The sequence below is a fragment of the Cladophialophora yegresii genome (genome assembly GCF_000585515.1).
Source record: "Cladophialophora yegresii CBS 114405 chromosome Unknown aczIN-supercont1.1, whole genome shotgun sequence".
Classification (NCBI taxonomy): domain Eukaryota; kingdom Fungi; phylum Ascomycota; class Eurotiomycetes; order Chaetothyriales; family Herpotrichiellaceae; genus Cladophialophora; species Cladophialophora yegresii.
The window spans coordinates 3,314,683-3,333,275 of record NW_006913045.1 but is presented as its reverse complement, the minus strand read 5'-3'; the positions used below and the strand labels follow the sequence as shown (position 1 = coordinate 3,333,275).

Here is an 18,593-nt window from a genome sequence, read left to right as displayed (position 1 = left end):
TTTCCCTGAGCTGCAAGCTCGTCGATCCTCAGTCTGCCCTTCTCTGCTGACTTCCAACATCGCCATGATACAACGTCTCCATCTGAGCCTGAGATGCATCGGCCGTGGCTTATCCTGACGTTGCTTCCGTGGTGCGGCGCGAGCACAACTCGCGATCTAAAGATCAATTTCATGAAGTATTTGACGGACGGGTATGTCTTGCGAATTTCTTTTAGTCACCTCACTTCACTTTGCTTTCTGGCAAGCACAGCATAGCACAGCGCAGCACTGTACATGATGATACCCAAATCGCTGATTCAAACTTACATTGATCGAGACTGGTTTGCTACGGCAGCGAGTCGATGCGAAGAAGAAAAAACTTCATTTTTTTTTCTTTCCCCTTCTGAGATACAGACGATGCTGTTGCTGTTGTTGCGTGTTGTGTGCGCTTTCAATCTGTGGAGTACTTGTACTTGTAATTGTACTCGTGCTTTGCGCCGAAATGTTTCTTTGATTGACGTCCTATTTGTTGTCCAGGTTGCTGACTTTCGTGTCTTTCAGGTTAGTATGACAGGGATGTCCCTGATTATTGTACGAATTACCGTACCTCGTTGGGTTTTAGAGGCTATCGATCGTAGATCTTGACGCACGGACGCGACTGAGCTGACCGGCTACGTCGCATATACCACGTTACTACGTCCCTATGCGTCTATATCATACATTCTACATCATACATACGTTTCAATCTTCAAATTCTTTCCAATCTCATCAGACGTGAGTTTGCTTCTCTGGCTAGCTGGCTGGCTGGATCGAATGACGGAAAGACGCCAGAGCAGGCAAACAGCTCGATGACCGCTTCTCTCAACTCCTACTACCGCCGCCGGCGTAACTGTTCGTGTGCCGTTCCAAGGCGAGGAACCCGCCTTTTATGTCTCCTATCCATGGGAGCTTTTGTCTTCGCGCCTTGGTCTCTGCTACGGCCGTAGCTGTAGGTGTCGCTGTGCTTGTAGCTCTGTCCGTTCCTCTAGCATCTCGGACAGTCTGAATTCTCGTCATCAACTGCTGCGCCGCGATCTGACTATCGTTCCCGCGCTGGCAGACGAAGTATACGGCTGGAAGCTCGTCGTCATCGCTGACATTGCCGCGGTCGTGGTCATGATCGTCGTCGCCGGGACGGTTGCTGTAATCTACATTTTCGTGCGCACTCGTCACCGACTCCGCGGGTCTGGTTGGGAAGTCGGCGCTCAAAAAGGTCGACTGCGTTGCCGTGTGGCTGGGTATGGGGATGGGCGACTCGTCATCGAGCATCCCTCCGTCTAAGCCTGCACCGGCGCTATTCGTATCAGAGGCGATTCGTGTAGCCGCAGCCACGGGAACATGGGCCTCGCGGTTTAGCATTCCTCTATCCGGCTTATGCTGGCTCCCACGATAGCTGTACTCGTCCTTGGCCCGGGCGCGGATGTGTGATTCCCGATTAACCTTCCTTCCGTCCGGACCGATCGCTGAGCTCTCCGTCAAGGCCGCGAGACTCCCGCTGTTCCTGTCCCCGTCCCCAGCAGTGGGGAAGTTGACGTTGGTACCATTTGTGACGGGATTATCTGGCTCCCTGTTGATCTGGCCGCCTTGTGGACCAGTCTCATATTCAGGGCCGTTCACGACCTCCTGTCCTGCAGTCGGGACATGGGATTTCGATTCCTGATCAACAACTCTTTCGGGGTGATTTGCCCCATCGCCAGCGCTGCTCCCACACTCAAGCCCAAGCTGATCAAACGCAGCATCTCCGTGCCTCAGAATCCTCGACAGGGGGATATTCACACTACCGCTGACCTTGGATCCCAATTCGAACTCATGCTCCTCACGCACATCAACGACAATGGTTTGCCTCTTCCTCTCTTTTACCCTTGTCCTTTCCTCATCCCGCGCCTTGCCATCACGACGCTGCCGAGCATGCTGTTCTAGAAACTCACTTGCGTTCACGCGGTTCTCCTCGCCCAGCAGCTTCACATCGTCCGCAACGCCGCAGAAAGCTCGGTAATCCAGTCGTCCCTGAGACACCATCTCCGGCGTGATTCTCGTTAGATTCTTCTGCGCGAGAGTCTCGTCGTCGCCGCACGCCAGGCAGTCCCCCCGTCGGCCTCGTAGGGTGATTGTGCGGAAGACGCTGCGTGGATCCGTGGCAAATGTATTATAGAGGAGCATAGTGTGCTTGTGTTTAGACGGCGGGTCCACCACCGCATCAGTATTCGCGATGCCGTTCACACGCTGGGCTGTCGGTGTCACCGCCGGCGGCGGCGGGAGATGCCTTCCCGCGGAAATCAACTTGATAGCCTCCCCTGCCATGAGCGTCCCGATCGTGCCGACCACGGGTCCCAGTATCCCGATCTCGCTGCACGAACGCACCGTCTCGGGAGCCGGCGGACGGGGGAACACGCATCTATAGCACGGGCCTTTGTCCTGCGTGGCGGAAGCCGCACTCGCAGCCGCAGCCGCACCAACATCCGGCGTAGGCGGAGCAGCAGGGGGCGAGTTAAGCACGATGAGCATGCCCTCGCCCCTCTGCGCGGCACCACTGATCAGGACTTTCCCTAGAATCACGCACGCATCGGAGATCAAGTATCGCGTCGCCGGGTTATCCGTGCAGTCGAGCACGACATCGTACTGCGCCACCGTGGCGAGGATGTTGGCGCCACTAGCCTGCTCGTCGTGACACACGTACTGGATCTCCGAGTTGAGAGCCCTGCACGTCGCGGCTGCGGAACGGACTTTCGACAGGCCCGCGCGGGCGGCGTCTTCAGTGTGCGCGATTTGGCGGTGCAGATTGCTGACTTCCACACAGTCGCTGTCCATGAGGCCCAATGTGCCGATGCCCGCGCCGGCGAGGTACAGGGCCGCCGGGGATCCGAGGCCGCCGAGGCCGATGATTAGCACTTTGGAGGAGAGGAGGCGTTCTTGGCCCCGGAGGCGGAGTTGGGGGAGGAGGAGTTGGCGGTTATATCTGCTGGAGGCGAGCAGCGGGGCGGGGATGAGTGGAGGGAATGGTGGTGGTGGTTCATCGTGTTTTTCTGTGAGGCGGGGGTGAAAATAATTCATCTTGTTGGGATGTGAGTCTGGGTGATGAGGGTGTATTTGGTCGTTGTGTGACTGTGGGCATCGTGGACGAGGAATAATTCACTCCAAAGTGAGCGGGGGCAGGTATTCCAACCACGTCGTCCCTGGCCGAGTTCTGGCGATTTTGGTTCAACCAGTGAGATTTTCTAATTGTAATACTCAGGATAACCCTGTTGGAGGGAGACCGATGTGTCTCTGCTTCGGCTCAAAATGTCGAGACACGAGCAATTACTGTAAAAGGAGTGAGGCTGAGAACCTCCGTTACATATGGATCCTTGATCTGTGCCAAGCCCTGGAACAGGCCGGGAATTCTACTCTGAATTCTGATTCTGCTCTCATCACTGTATAACTATTCATCCCATCATGCATCGTCGTTGGGTATCAAGTGTCGCGCTCTTATCCGGCGATCCGGCCTCGGCAAAACAAAATGCCTAGTTGCAGAGAAAACGTCCTGTGTATGCACAAACAACCCGCGGCCAACTCAATCGTCTTCCGGCTCGATGAGGTCGGGCAGATTCTCGGCCTTCTCTTTGCCTTGCAGGACGTCGTATACCGCTGTGAGCAGAGGGAAGTCCTTCTCCACGCCCTTGTATTTCAGGAATTTATTGACTTCACCCGCAGTCATTGCACCTTGCAGTTTTTGCCCGTTAAGCTCTCTCTCCTCGATCTCTTCGATCGATTTGCCTTCTTGAATGCTCATCTTGGCGCACCGGAAGTTTCGACCACCCGAACACGAGGTGATCAAGTCGGCCACACCAGCCGACTCAACAGTAAACGTGTCTGGCTGAACCGTATGAGGGAAAAATCTGTTACCGAACTCTCTCATCTCAAGCAGCCCGACTCGCATGACAGCAGCCTTGGCGTTATCACCCCAGCCCAAGCCATCGACCCAACCGGCTGCAACAGCCACAACGTTCTTTAGAGCGCCGCCAAGCGACACACCAGCGACGTCCGAGACCACTCTGACGTGGAAGTACCGTCGATGGAAGAGTTTCTTCCATGTGTCGTGGTCGATCGCATGGTATTCTGCTGGGAGCGGCTTCAGCTTGACCTTCGACGGCTTTCCTGAAGCATCCTTGTGTGCTAATTTTGTGAGGTCGACGTGACTCGAGGCCGGGCTAGGTCCCTGAGATGTCGCCGGCGTGGGAGTTCGTGAATCCATTGGTGGAGGGTCGTACGCGACCGTAGTCTCGGAGAACTTCTCCAGAGCCACTTCGCTGGCAATGTTTGCACCGGACAACGCACCGCAGTATATCCCCAGCTCTTCGCCAATCGTCTCGGAAAACAGGCTGATGGAGGATTCGTGGACGTTGACACCCTTGATACATGAGATCCCTCGGGCGAACGGCAGGATATGACCTCGCATTTGTTTACATAAATTCAAAATGAACTGGTGGGGAAGATTGAAGATGAGGATCGATGAGTTCTTGACCGAGTCAATGAGGTCCGGATTGGCAATGACGTTGTGAGGCAGAGGAATGCCGGGAAGGTATTTGACGTTCTCATGGAAAGTGTTGATGAGTTTGGTGAGCTTTTGCTTTCCTTTGCTGAGCTCTGAAGACTCGTTGTAGTGCTTGGACTTGTGGTCTAGCTCGACTTCTTCCTCATAAACCCACATTTGCACATCTCGCTCGAAAAGGTCGGGGTGGTCGGCGGTGTTTTCAGCAACCACTTTGGCAATAGTTGATCCCCTGTTTGAGTCAGTCGAGCATTCTTGTAGCACCGGACCTTCCTACCAGTTCCCGGAGCCGACCACGGTGACCTTGTGTTTCTTCTGATATGGTGTGAGGCCGGACATTTTCGCTCGAAGACTATCCATGGTGAGGGCCGGTCTTGGTTTGGAGAAACGATGAACAGGAACAGAGAGTCTAGAGAAACGAAGAAAAATACTTGTACGAGAAGGCAACAGCATCCAGTGCTAGCAGTGACGTTACTCAGGTATCAAAAGCAACTTCGTCCTGCGTTTGAATTTCTGGTGAATGGTGGGCTTTGACGCAAAATGTTGGACCGTTGGTCCAGCTCAACATCTCGCGTGACGCAGGAACATCGAATAGGCGGGTCCAGCTGATCGATTAGGCCTTATCTTGCTTAGTGGGCGCCGCTAGACCGAACAGCCTCGCCTACCTACACCGAGGCTCGGGTGTGACGCACTGCTGATCGAGAATTGATTTCACGTCGCGCGTCTCACACAACCCGATGTCAGCATGATTTCATCGAGGTCAGATTCAGCAGCCATGGAGACGCAACGAATCCTTTGATCGATCAGTCTCTTCATACAACAAAGATGACATCTGAAATTGGATTCTGCCCAAAGCAACGATTCTGACACCGATTGTCGATAATATTGACCATTTCTTCACAGTAAGCCCAACGATAATTATTCATCAAAAGGCATACTACATGAGACACTTCCTTGAAAGCTCTTGTCGTAGCCGGCTTTGACGTCTAATGCACGTCTGATACCTGCTGAGTTCGAGCCCAATCCTGGAGACGATGTCTTTGCGAACATTAATGAGCAGTACTGCCACCAGGATATTGTCCTAGCCCACCAAAACTCTAGGCAGGAAGAGGCCACTCTCGCAAGCTCGTACAGCCATCCTTTTCGCTTATCTACTACGTACACGCTGTATTATTGCTACCCCCTAGCGAAGATCGTTTGCTGTCAAAAATTTCGCTCAGCAGCAGCTTCGCTATCCTAGGATCGAGTACCGGCTCAACTCTTCTGGTAGACCGAGCAGGGAAACCAGAGCGCCAGATCTCGGCACGGAAGCATGGTATATTTCTCGTTCATGTCGACATATGTACTGGAAGAGCACAGTGAAATCAACAAAAGCTCCGGCATGAGTTCTCAGATGACCTTGAGGAGCCGATTTCCAAGAGCCAAATTGTGGCGAGTCTGTTGGTAGGTCCGTCTCATTGCTTCGACGATTAGGTTAAATTCGCGTTACGATCTTCACGAAGTCGCGAAGCGGCAAAAGAGCACATGATAATCGAGCGTGTTCGGACTATCATCATGTGCTGCATCACCGTCTGCGATACTGAGCTTTAACGGCGAAAAGTGTAGTATCCTGGCATCCCTGGCGACTACGGAAAATCTTGACGGCGTACCAACACGCCTCCAAAGTAGCAGAGTCGAACTCTGCGCGCAAGGCAGCTCACAAAACCCTGCCTGTCCTGTAAACTCCTGCCAAGATGTCCAAACAACATTGAATGTGGCTCTCTCTTGGCTCAACCAAGAAAGACTCGCAGTAGTAGTGCTTGGTTTTCCTCTCACATTTATGAAGAGGACCTGCCGCACGGACACGGTTCCGAGCCATGAATATCGGACAACCCGGAAGTTCTTATCCGAACCACTCGCGCCTGAGCACCCTTAACGCCCCCAGAATTCAGGTCATGGTATGGAGTAGAGTACTAGGCTTTGCTTTGGACCACGAGGACCTGAGCAGCTGGAACCAATGTCACTATGAGGACGCGGCGATTGTCGAATGTTCGACCTGTAAGGGCGAACAGTATCTCTGGCTCTGGTGCTCTGACCGACAACCTACCTATCCCTGGGTCCTCGAAGGAAATGGCGGTTCTCTCGTTCAAAGCTGCACATTTTTCACGAGCAGTACAGGTCCTCGATCAGGTCCTCATTCACGTCTATAAAGCAGCTGTGTTCCCCTTCGATTGTGGTCTACACACCACTCCCATCCGTCTACAGTCTTCAACACAGCACCAGTACAACCACAGGCACAAGCACAAGCAAGCACCACTACAGACACAAACACACCACACACACACAGCTACAGCACAGCTACAACACAACTACAGCACAACTACATCTCAGTCACCATGCCTTCCTCTCTCCGCATGTTGGTAGGCCTCACCCCGCCTGATCTCGCAAACAGCTCATCCAGGCGCGAGCCATGCACCAAGACCGTCACCGTTGAGCAAATGATTCTTGTCCTGCAATGGTCTCACGGAGAAAGCGACAAAAAGGTCTACAAGGTCTTCAGCACTGTCTACCCTCAAGACGGGATGAAAACGTTTGCTAGCGTTCCAGACACTCTCGGCGATCCTCAAAAGTGCTCCGCCGAGCTTATGCGCGACACCCAAAAGTATATGCGTGATCACCAACTTTCGTCATGGGACATCAAAAGCATCTACGAAATGGATGCAACGGACGAAATGTCGGCAGAGGAAAGCGACGAAACTCACCTTGTTCTCCTTGAGCGCAACAAGCCATGCAATTGCCACAAGATGTGGAGGCCAAGACACGCACTCAAGATCGTTCGTGTTGCGGGACGTCTGACTTCTCGGGAGAAGGCGGAAAGGAAGGCCATGAGTGCCTTGGATGCGCACCGCATCCGACCTGATTGCTGTTCGGACAAGCAGCCTCGTTTCAGCCTCGCTAGACCCCTCCCGCATGTTACACGTTTCTAGCGGCCGCGACATAAGTTGAGATCAAGAGCCAGTAGCCCCTGATTCTATGGAAGTGGTTACGGAGGTGTTCATTGAGAAGGCATTTCTCTGGGAGATATCTGCAGCGAGGACAGGGACGACCATGCTGAGCCAAAGCATAGATGTACCATGTAAACGCACAACAGTCCTCAAGTCATGTACAGTACAGTAAGTACATAGTACATACGCAGTGTAGGAGAGCATCGAAGAGAGTGTTCATCGCACTTCTCCAATTAGCCAAACAGTCGCAGATGATAAATCGCATAACGTTCCTCCTTGTCTCTCTTCCTCCGGGACTCCATTCGCTGTCGTTCTCGTTGTCTCTCTGCGGTGCCGAGATTTCATGCATCTCCGTCGTTAGGTAAGACATGGGCCCACACGCTCGAGCTGAAACACGATGAAGTTTGATAAACAGGAAAGGCTGCACGAGGGGGGGGCTCCCTATCGGTATCTCGCGCGGCTCGCGTGGAAGGTGATGCCTAAGTTGAGAGCCCGGAAACCCTTCTACGGGGCCCGCGAGTACGCCTAAGCTAGCGGAATGCTGCAATTACAGTAGGTTCCCTTTTAGGCGCTTTGACCCCCAGTAAAACGTCACCACAGTGCTTGAACTTGTGCGCGTCCGAACTTCACGGAACCCTGGTCAACAGTCGACCTTTCCACGACTGCGCCTGAGAATCACGCCACCACTGCAGTAGATGGCATCTTCATACTCAAAGTACATGACTGGCCAATGCCTACGTGCGTACCCAGTAAGACCTGCTTCGTACCTTGTGCATGAGCAGAGACGGCGGTTTACTATTCCAGCAACAAACGCCGGGGCCGGCACCACGGCGTTGGGCGCGCCTGCCGAGGTTGAAGGCCAGGGCGAGGCTATTTCCGCCCTCGTAGAAGGATTACTGATACACAAGCAGAGGATGATCGCCTTGCCGATCGATGACTTGAAATATTGTCGAAACACAGTAGTACGAGCAGGTTCCTGGATACGTCGTTTGACATTGGAGACAGACAGGACGACAGGGAACGAACAGAGTAGGAGAGCTGTAAATTGACATTCTTCCCTCACATCTTGATCTTCCACGGAACTTAATTAGTACAGTAAGACAGGGGGCCAGACAACCTCGACAACCCACACGACACCCGCACCGCCAGCGCCAGTCAACACCGTCGAACAGCATGTCTCTAAACAAGCACAACAAGCCAGTCATCGCCGTCGTGGGCGCCGGCCCGGGCATTGGCGAAGCCGTCGCCCGCCGCTTCGTGGCCGAAGGCTTCTACGCCGCCCTGCTAGCCCGTACAGAGGACAAGCTGCACAAGATGGCCCAGGGCATCGAGGCCGACCACGGCCCCGACACGGCAAAGTACTACATCACCGACCTGCGGGAGGAGGCCTCGGTGCTCACGAGCTTCCAGCACATCCGCGACGAATTAGGCGCCGTGTCCGTCCTGGTATACAACGCCGGGGCGCGGCGCGTGAACGGCCGGTCCATCCTCGACACGTCGTCCGAGGAATTCGAGAACTTCACCAAGATCAACCTGTTCGGCGCCTTCTGGGCGACCAAGTGCGTCTTGCCGGACATGCTGGCCGCGGGCAAAGGCACGATTCTTTTTACCGGCGCGACGGGCGCCCTGCGCGGCAACCCGGGCCTGTCCAGCTTCTCGCCGGGCAAGTTCGGCCTGCGTTCGCTGTGCCAGATCGTGACGCGCGAGTACCAGGCCCGGGGCATCCACGCGGCGCACGTCATCGTCGACAGTCCCGTGGATGGCAAGTTGATTGGCGAGTGGTCGAGGAGGGAGTGGAAGCGGCGCGGGCAGGAAGGGAAGCTGGACGATGTGGATGCCCATCTGGTGGCGCCGGCGGATCTGGCTCAGACGTATTGGTTCTTGCATACGCAGCCGCGGAGTTCGTGGACGCATGAGTTGGACGTTCGGCCGCAGGGGGAGAGCATGTTCTCGAAATTGTAGCACGTACCAAAGGGGGATGTTTAGTGTATGTTTAGGGTTGTAGCTTGCCACAGAAATGTCATCTTATCATCATGCTGGAGTTCCTATATTGGGTTGTATTGACTATACGGGGAGCGAAAACGAGCTCAATGATGACGGCAGGCAGTCTGTACGAATTTCAATCCCTTTCGCTTCCCTTCTTGTGCAGCAAAACGTACTCTTCTCCCAACCGATCGGGCGCGAAAGGGCAGATTCCCGCGAGCACCAACTAACCATGTCCATGGAATATATAATATCGCACTACAGTCGAGCCGACTCCTCCTTCTTCGCCTGTTCAGACAGGGCCCTCCGGAGCACCTTTCCCGCACTGCTCTTTGGGATGGCATCCACGAATCGAATCCCGCCCCGGAGCTTCTTATGTGGAGCTACCTTTTTCTCCAACCACCCGGAGATTTCTCCCTCCAGCTCAGAGCCGGCGGTGTACCCCTTCGCGGCCACGACATACGCTCTGGGTAACTCCGTCGCCTTCTCCCTGCTGTACACGCCAATGACAGCCACGTCGTCGACGGCCGGATGCGCGAGCAACAGGCCTTCCAGTTGAGCCGGCGCGACTTGGAAGCCGTTGTACTTGATGAGCTCCTTGACCCGGTCCGTGATGTAGAGGTTGTGGGCCGTGTCGACATAGCCGACATCGCCTGTGCGGTAGAAGCCGCCACTCATCGATTCCGCCGTTGCGCGTGGGTTCTTGTAGTACCCCTTGAAAACGTTGGGGCCTCGAATCCAGATCTCGCCCGTCTTTCCCGGCGGTACTTCGTTTCCATCAACTGCTACACACTTCAGAGATATGGAGGGGAGGAGCGTCCCGGCTGAACCGACGGTCTTGTTCCATTCACTCCAAGGCTGCAACACGAAATGAGTTGAGCGTAAGTAAGTAACCGTCACAGAAGATGGGAGGCTCTTGTCGCGTACGTACCTGGGAAGCCACCCCGGGAGAGGCCTCTGATAATCCGTACCCCTGCTTGACCGGGACTTTCAGCCTCTTGTACACCATTTGGACGAGGTCATCGGTGAGCGGTGCCGCGGATGAGTGCATCATGCGGAGGGAGGTCAGGTCGTATTGGTCGACCGAGGGGTGCTTGGCCAGGGCCAGCACGACGGGCGGGACAACGTAGGCGAACGTGATCCTGTGGTGTTGGACGAGGCGGCAAAACGGCTCCAGCTCGAATCTTTGCATGATATGGACTCCTACTCCTCGGAAGACCGGTTGGAGGAGGAGCACTGCAATGCCTGCGTCCCAGAAGATCAGCATCCTGACGCGGATGCAACGAGTGACACATCTCGATTCTCACCATAGATATGGTACATGGGCAGGAACCCGATCGTGCTGTCCTTGCTCCAGTGCATTTGCTGCGCGTCCATGACCGCGGCCTGGAGCAGGTTTGCGACAATATTCTCATGTGTCAGCATCACGCCCTTTGGCAGACCGGTGGTGCCGGAAGAGTACACCAGGAAGGCCAGGTCCTCTTTCGGGTCGATCTGCACTCTCTGTAGGAGTACATCAGCAGTCGAAGCCCGGGCTTGCACGTCGGAGTAGTGCCTGAATCGCTCTTTCGGGCCTCGCGGTCCTAGGAGAATGACGCGGTCGAGCGGCAGGCCCACGAGCAAGGCAGCCTCCCGGGCCACCTCAAGACATGCCACGTGGGTGACTAGGGCCTTCGCCTGCGAAGACTTGAGTTGTGACACAAGTCCGCCGACAGTGTATAGATTGTTAAACGGACATACGACGCCGCCGGCCCAGAGTGTGCCAAACGTCACGACCGCGATATCTGTACTGTTGGGGCTGAACAGCGCCAGCACATCGCCCTTTTGCCAATGCCACTGTTGGCAGATGCCCTGGCCGAAACGTGTGGCAGCTTCGCGAACATCGCGCACGGACTGCTGCTTCTGTGCCGCGACATCCACAAAGACAACTTCACGCACCTGTTAGCCCAATGACTGGACCCCGTAAAGCTTCCCACTTGCCTACCGTGATCTTCTGGAAATTCGCGTTCAGGTCGTTCGAACAGGAAGTCCCAAATATCGACAGGCGGGATGGTGATCGGTGGATAGGCCGATTCTATGGGCATGGTGCTGCGATTTGGGCGGTGCTGTCAGGGCCGCAGCTCGAATAGCTGCGACAAAGTATTGTATGAGACCAAGAGGTGTTGTTGCGAGCGACAGTTCCGCCCCATGGGGAAGCTCCTCCCTGCCATTTTGAAAGCATTTCTCTCATTGGGTTGATTAGAAGACGCTGGTTTCGTGCGTAGCCAGCTGCGTCGGTGTCAGAGTCGGGACTCCACCGGCGCAGCAACAATCTCGTGGCGGAGGGTCTGATGAGAGACAAAATCTAGGTCTGGTATGCTGTCGGCATCACTTTAATGATTAGTCGGACGGTGATGCGCTGGGGAGCCTCGGTTTACCGAGATCCCTCATTTGTCCTTGTCGGCCTCATGAGCCGCCGCTTCTTGAGATTACTCCATTCTATTGTCCTTTTTGTCATGCAGAGAGAACACTGGATTATCACGACGGTTGCCCCGAGTAGAACAGTAGGGTACATCACGCAATCTGATTAGCCTCCAGCCCAGGGTTCGTCGTGGAGGAGGCCTGACCTGCACCACACGGGGTAGTCAATTACGGCAGCCTCGCTAGAGGACGAGTTCGGAGCTTCTCAGAATGTCGCTGTTTCCGAAAAAGAATCCAGAGGGAGGAAAGCTTACCATCTTCGTGGACTGTGGTAAGTATCGAGCCTTGAACGTCCACATGCGTCGCAACTCACGTGGCGTCTACAGTCTCGCCGTACTCATGGTTCGGCTTCACCAATGCCATTCGCTACCGACCACTTCTCAACGCGTATGGCGTCTCGGTCGAGATCGTCCCATTCTTCCTGGGCGCCGCTCGCGATAGCGCCGGGAATCCATTCACGCCGACACCCAAGTGGAGGGAAGCTTTCGGGGAGCAAGATTTCACGCTGACAGGCGAGATGCTGGGCCTGAAACCGGTCCGGCCCAAGGAGTTCCCGATTCTGTCCCTATTCGTAAGTTGTCTTTGAGGCTTGTAGGTGATTGAAGATTGATGGTAAACAGGCCGTCCGCATCGCGACTTGGGTCAAAGACCACTATCCGGCGGAAAAATTCGACCAAACCTTCCCAGCGTTCAGCGTGGCGTACTGGAGCAAGGGCATCAATATCTCGAAGCCGGAAGGTGTACTCAAGGCCTTGGCGGGGATCTTCACCGAGGAGGAAATCAAGGAGATAATGAAGAATGCGCTCAGTCCGGAGAACAAACAGCGAGTCATCGAGCTGACGAAGAGTGCTGGCGCATTCGGCGCGCCTTGGATTCAAGCCGTCAATTCCAAGGGCCACCGCCGAGATTGGTTCGGGAACGATCGGTGGGACCAGGTCTTCTATCATCTCGAGGTACCTTTCACGACGACGAGAATCATCCCTCCCGACGAGCTCGAAGCAGAAGCCAAAGCAAAATTGTGAACATGTCATATCAAGTGCATACACGAACTCAACGCAGAGCATAACCGTGCAGTAGAACTATATTGTAAATAGTCATGTCTAAGACAACTCTTTCTTCACCTTGACGCGTACACCGTTTCTATCGAACCTTGGAAGCGCCACGAAGAAGTCATGCACAATCTCCACATCTTCCCACGTCGTCTCGAACAATTCCAACTCGAAGTTGCGGATGATCAATGCAATTGCAAACAACATCTCAGCATAGGCAAGGCTGCGGGAAGGTCAGCATCTGCAAACTCCTTGAGGCCGACTGACTCACTTGATTCCGAGACAGGCCCTTCTCCCCTTGGAGAAAGCGACCTGATATTTGCGCAACTCCTTGTTTCCGAGCCACCTCTCCGGGTCGAACTTGAAAGGATCGGGGAATATCTTGTCGCTCATCATGACCATCCAAGGCGACATGGAGACGGCAGTCTGCGTTGCATGTTAGCTGAGACACGTACGCATATCGCGCGTGGTACTCACCCCAGGCTGGATTGTCCATTTGTCATAATGCAGGGTATGATCATGAAACACCCTCGGCGACCTTGCTGGCACGGGGAATGCTATCCTGACCCCTTCGTCGACTACCGCATTCAGGTAGGGAAGGTTCTGGAGCGTTGCCAAGGACGGTATTTTGTTCGGTTCAGGCATGGCAGCAGTCAACTCGGCTCTGAGTCTGTTGACAACATGTGGGTTCTCGAGGAGGTGGTAGAAAGTCCGCACCAGGGCCTGGGCAGTGGTCTCCCCTCCTGCTCCCAAGACCATGCTGGCTTCATCCGTCAAGCGTCGTAGAGTCTTTTCCTCGGCGGGCAGGTCGCTTTTGATCAGCTCTCGGAACAGCGTGGTCGGCTCGTCCTTTGACTTTTCGCTTCCTTGCTCATCCAAGACTTGTTGCACCTTCTTTCTCAAAATATTGTGGAAGTCGATGAAGCCGCCTATGCGTGGGTTCAGCTTGACCATGATGAACTCCGGGACAGATACCAGCACGGCCATTATCCCCTTGAAATGTCTCCCAAAGTTGTTGATCCGGATCGCGACCGTAAGTTCGGCCCATTGCTTGCCAAAGTCGGGGTGGGTCATGAAGTGCATCGAGAGGTCTTTCCCAAGGGCGTACTCGGAGACTATGTCCATAGCAAACGCGGTGAACAGGTGGTAGAGATTGATCGTTCTGCCGTCCTGATACGCCTCCTGGATCCGGTCTAACATTATCGCGACAACATCTGTGATGCGAGGTTCGAGAGCTCGAATCGATTGCATGCTAAAGTATGGGGACAGCGCATTCCGTCGTCGCGCGTGAAGGTCATGGTCGATGGTGAAAGCGAGTCCTTGTCCGATGTGGTCGAGATTGAACCACTTGTCGCGGTCGGTCTTGTGCTTCTTGCCATGGTAGATCTCCTCGTAGAAGTCCGGGTCGTTGAAGTGAAGCTCGTTCGGGTTTATCCTGACCACCGGGCCTTCCCGCACGTTAATCCTCGCCAGACAGCCCGCTTCCGCGTTTGCTTACCGTACTGCTCATGCAGCTTCATAATCTTCCAGATAAATCTTCCCTCCTTCGAGACATCGTAGTAATACTCATACCAGTACGATGCTGCGGCAAGCTTCGGGCCAGGGAACTTGGCTAGAGGATGTAATGTGAGACGATAGAGGTAGAGCAGTACTTGCCATGTCATCCAAAGGCAGACGAGCAGCAAGACAGTATGAATAGAGTCGAGGTTCTGCACGAGGTCTTGCACGCGCTCAAAGACTCTGCCCTCAGACATCGCGGTGTTTTTGTACAGCACGCACAGGCAGTGGCAAGATGGAGTCTCTTTCTCCCATCATATGTAGTTCTCACCCAGCTCTTGTATTCAGATTATATGATGCAATCGGGCGTGTTGCACTCGGAGACATAATGTTCAGGCCCTGTTTGGGACGCCTGTACCCCGTATGCTCGGAGAGTTTGAATGCAAGGGTGGAGGCCTGAACAAGGTGACGGTGTAACACTAGCCCTGATTGCTTCGTTTGCTGTAGGCTGGCCCAATCATTGCATTGCCAAGCACCCACCAGGATCGCCGCTAATTACTAAGTAGCTCGAGCTTGCCAGTACTGGCTCTGGTTGTTAAGGGAATGAAGTTAATATGCTCCGTACACACCAGATGAGCACGGCATCGCACAGTTGCCTGGCCATTTTAGAGATGGTCCTGATTTTGGTGAATCTCGTGCGAGAGACAGCGGTGTCCTCGCGTGGATCTCGAGTATCTGGTGCCTAGAATTGCCAACCAGATGAGGGTGTGACGAATCATTCGCAACGGATTTCAGCCCCTGCTGGATACGGCCTGTCGAGCGGACTTTGGGCAATATCAAGGGTTCCATGGCGACCAACTGGTATGCGTTTGGGTCCAGGCCGTGATGGATAAGATCGGCAAGGCTCGACGTGATCGGGTATGGAGGCACTATCTCTAGTTCCTGCGCCGGCCGAGTCATGTAAGAGGCTTAGCGGAGTAGGGGAGATGGTGACAGGAGGTGAGTCTCCAACAGACGGTTTTGAAGCGGCGCGGTTCGGTTGAGCAACGCGCACCCAACGCGTGGCAACGCGTGATGGGAACACCAGGAATGGTGGGAAAGATACCCTTCTTACTTAAGCCGCCAAGAGTCCGCGGCTTCGACTTTCTCTTACCGGAATCTTTCCGCACAGCTCGTGTACCTGTTCAACAAAAAGTGAACACAGATCAAGCCCGAAAATATGGGTTGTACTCTGGAATAAGAAGATTTCGGCCCATCCGCGTTACGTGTTCATGGCATCGTTTGACGCAGGTTCTATGGGGACACGACTTGGAGCGTCCACAGCGCAAGCAGACTTTCTCTTTCGCCCGTCCCCCGGCTATCCCAAATCGTTCGCTGGAGATGTCACGCAAGCTCGTAAAGAACCAGGGCAACTGATCTGCCAGGGGAGTGTCCGTGCTCTCGCAGCGCTTCACGACGGTGGCAGGTAAGTTAAAGATCTGGTAGGTGCTTGGGACGGAAAGCGACATGTTCGGCTCTTTCCGATGTCAACTCCACCTAATACTGAACTGGAGCGTTTTCATGGTATACTGGAGAGAGTGACAACGGCTTTAGGCTTTGCACTATGCTGAAGGCTTTCTGACAATACCGAACCTGACTGCGGTACTGGCACTCACTTCCGACAAACGCCAAGGGCCATAGGATTGTCGTGGCCTACAGCCAAAGAAATCCAGCCAAACATGCACCGGCCCTCTTCCACAGTTTGCAGGCCTGGCGACGACTGCCATGCGTGCTGGCGGGAAAACTGCTCGTCATAGAAGCGAGTGTTCCCCCACACTGATAGTCGGCCACCCTTCTAGGCAAGAGGAAGCATTGCAACCGGGCAACACAGGTCACGGTACTCTGGACACTTGGACCAATCGACTACACTGACGCCCTCCATCCCATCGACGATGGGCACTTTCACGGGTTTCTACCGACCAATCCGACCTTCCACGTGATGGCCAAACGATTGGAGCGTGCAAGGCAGTTCATATCTCTCATCAGCTCCGGCGAACCGAATGCTGACTCACCACCTAAAATACTCGCTTTCCTGATTTCCCGATTTTCACCTTTGGAAAACATCCCCTTATCGAATGCAAAGACACGTTCTGTTCTAACAATTCAAGAGCCCTTTTCCGCCGTAGAGGTCGTATCCTCTGCAATCAGGATCAGCGATAGTTTAGTGGTAGAATACCTGGCGGTCTAAGAGCCGTGCCCAGGTGGCTGTGGTTCGATTCCATGTCGCTGAGGAACTCTTATTTTTCTCCGTTTTAGAAGCTCGCAATATAGGACCAGGTTCGAGACAGGTCGGCTCCACGGACGTGTCTTCCCCTTTTTTCGCTCTCACGTCCGGCGCCGTTCACAGAGGGAATGCATACACAGTAATTGTGCGTCGTAGGCCTGATATACTAAGTGGAGGCTGTCCTGATTTCTTCTGCCTATCAAGCCGAGCACCGGTGATCTACCAGCCTTGTTATGTGCAAGGTCACCATCCAGAGACGGTATCTTCTCCCTCCAGAGTCTCCCGCTGCAGCTTTCTAGCCACGGCGTCGGCCTTTTCCCATACCCTGATCAGATTCCCACCGGCCACCTTCGCAGCGTCGGCATCACTGACACCCATCTTCAACAGCTCAGCAATCAGGTCAGGGTATTTATCAACCCCCTCCAAACCTTTTGGTGTCAGCTCGCCCATACCGTCAAAATCACTTCCCAGGCCGACAAAGTCATACCCAATCTTCTCGCCCACATACACGACGTGCCTCGCTACCTGGTGCAACGTGTTGTTCTTCTCGTAGAACTCGGGTAACACGGTCTCATCCGGTGGCGGCAGGCACGAAATAAACCCGGGGCTAAAATTGATCATGACCACACTCCCCGTCTGCTTGACCAACTCGAGAATGTCGTCATGGACATTTCTCGGATGCGGACACAGCGCGAACGCCGACGAGTGCGAGTATATCACCGGGGCCGCGGAGGTGTTGTTGCTCAACACGGCCTTCTGCGTCCAGTACGACGTGTGTGAAATGTCGACCAGGATGCCCAGTCTGTTCATCTCGCGGATGACCTCTCGTCCTGCAGAGGTCAGCCCGCCACGATGGTACGGCGCCACGTGCGTGCCGTTGCGCGTGGAAATCAACGCCGCATCGGCGAATGCGTTGTGGCAGTTCCACGTGAGCGTCGCTGCACGCACACCTAGTGCGTGGTACAACCGCAATGTCGACAGCGGCGCGGACTGCGGAAGCTGATGCAGCCCCTCAATGCTGATCGGCGAGATCAGACTCCTCGAGGCGTGGAAATTCGCCAGCTGCCCGGAGAGCGATGTCGTCGCGAAGGTAAAGTTGCCGGCATACTCGGCCTGCAGACGGCGGAGCACGTCGATTTGAGACAGCGTGTGCGCGACCGCCGTGGCGTACTGCTCGTCCGAGAAGTCCTCGCTTGCGTGTTCCGGACAGACGACAAAGGCGCTCCAGAACGCCCCACCGACCATGCCCTTGCGCAGACGGGGCAAATCCACGTTCTCTTCCATGTTCCCGTTCTTGAACTTCTGCTTGAACTCCTTGGTGTGCAGTTTGTTCGCGTACCTGCCGCGGATGAAGATCGCGAGGTCGACGTGGCCGTCTATCAGCGGGGTGTGGTTGAGGATGGCCGACACTCGTTCCTCGATGCTCTGAGGCCGCTTGGGGACAGGGATGGGCTCTTGATCTGCGACGCGCGGGCTCAGAAGGGCTATCACGAAGCCCATGGTTACCACGATGGAGAAGAAGGCGATAATCCTGTGCAAGGCCGACTTTGTCGATTCCAGCGACATAGATTGTGTGTCTTCATCATCGTCTTCTTCGTCTTGGTAGCCCGACTGGAGCTGGCGCACGTCTTCCCATTGCTTCGGCTGTTCTTTATACTCTGGCAAGGGCTGGATACCTTCGTATCCTCTGTATCTCGAGAAGCCGCGGCCTTGGATCTCGGGAGCAGGCTCGTTCTGGGGCAGTAGAGGATCAACCTCTTTCGGAGACATCGTTGATTTCTGCACGAACGGATTGATAGGCGACCGGTCTC

General features: G+C 54.6%; 7 protein-coding genes across 7 annotated transcripts; 2 read left to right on the top strand and 5 right to left on the bottom strand.

Moving 5' to 3' along the window:
* Window positions 1-840: 840 nt before the first annotated feature.
* On the bottom strand, window positions 841-3,069 carry A1O7_01195 (uncharacterized protein; the record flags this gene model as incomplete). Its single annotated transcript, XM_007755233.1, has 1 exon — window positions 841-3,069. One exon carries the CDS (start codon window positions 3,067-3,069, stop codon window positions 841-843), a length of 2,229 nt encoding a protein of 742 aa, XP_007753423.1.
* A 499-nt stretch (window positions 3,070-3,568) lies between these two features.
* Window positions 3,569-4,906, bottom strand: A1O7_01194 (glycerol-3-phosphate dehydrogenase [NAD+]; the record flags this gene model as incomplete). The annotated part of the gene is made up of 2 exons (XM_007755232.1): window positions 3,569-4,778; window positions 4,824-4,906. The coding sequence occupies 2 exons, from the start codon at window positions 4,904-4,906 to the stop codon at window positions 3,569-3,571; spliced, it is 1,293 nt and encodes a 430-aa protein (XP_007753422.1).
* A 3,797-nt stretch (window positions 4,907-8,703) lies between these two features.
* On the top strand, window positions 8,704-9,492 carry A1O7_01193 (uncharacterized protein; the record flags this gene model as incomplete). The annotated part of the gene is made up of 1 exon (XM_007755231.1): window positions 8,704-9,492. The coding sequence occupies one exon, from the start codon at window positions 8,704-8,706 to the stop codon at window positions 9,490-9,492; it is 789 nt and encodes a 262-aa protein (XP_007753421.1).
* Window positions 9,493-9,771: 279 nt separating this feature from the next.
* A1O7_01192 (uncharacterized protein) lies at window positions 9,772-11,597 on the bottom strand (the record flags this gene model as incomplete). Its single annotated transcript, XM_007755230.1, has 4 exons — window positions 9,772-10,371; window positions 10,445-10,758; window positions 10,821-11,441; window positions 11,498-11,597. 4 exons carry the CDS (start codon window positions 11,595-11,597, stop codon window positions 9,772-9,774), a joined length of 1,635 nt encoding a protein of 544 aa, XP_007753420.1.
* A 586-nt stretch (window positions 11,598-12,183) lies between these two features.
* On the top strand, window positions 12,184-12,995 carry A1O7_01191 (uncharacterized protein; the record flags this gene model as incomplete). Its single annotated transcript, XM_007755229.1, has 3 exons — window positions 12,184-12,244; window positions 12,300-12,544; window positions 12,594-12,995. The coding sequence occupies 3 exons, from the start codon at window positions 12,184-12,186 to the stop codon at window positions 12,993-12,995; spliced, it is 708 nt and encodes a 235-aa protein (XP_007753419.1).
* A 78-nt stretch (window positions 12,996-13,073) lies between these two features.
* On the bottom strand, window positions 13,074-14,776 carry A1O7_01190 (uncharacterized protein; the record flags this gene model as incomplete). Its single annotated transcript, XM_007755228.1, has 4 exons — window positions 13,074-13,245; window positions 13,294-13,448; window positions 13,500-14,470; window positions 14,521-14,776. 4 exons carry the CDS (start codon window positions 14,774-14,776, stop codon window positions 13,074-13,076), a joined length of 1,554 nt encoding a protein of 517 aa, XP_007753418.1.
* A 2,249-nt stretch (window positions 14,777-17,025) lies between these two features.
* On the bottom strand, window positions 17,026-18,552 carry A1O7_01188 (membrane dipeptidase; the record flags this gene model as incomplete). The annotated part of the gene is made up of 1 exon (XM_007755227.1): window positions 17,026-18,552. The coding sequence occupies one exon, from the start codon at window positions 18,550-18,552 to the stop codon at window positions 17,026-17,028; it is 1,527 nt and encodes a 508-aa protein (XP_007753417.1).
* Between the last annotated feature and the right edge of the window lie 41 nt (window positions 18,553-18,593).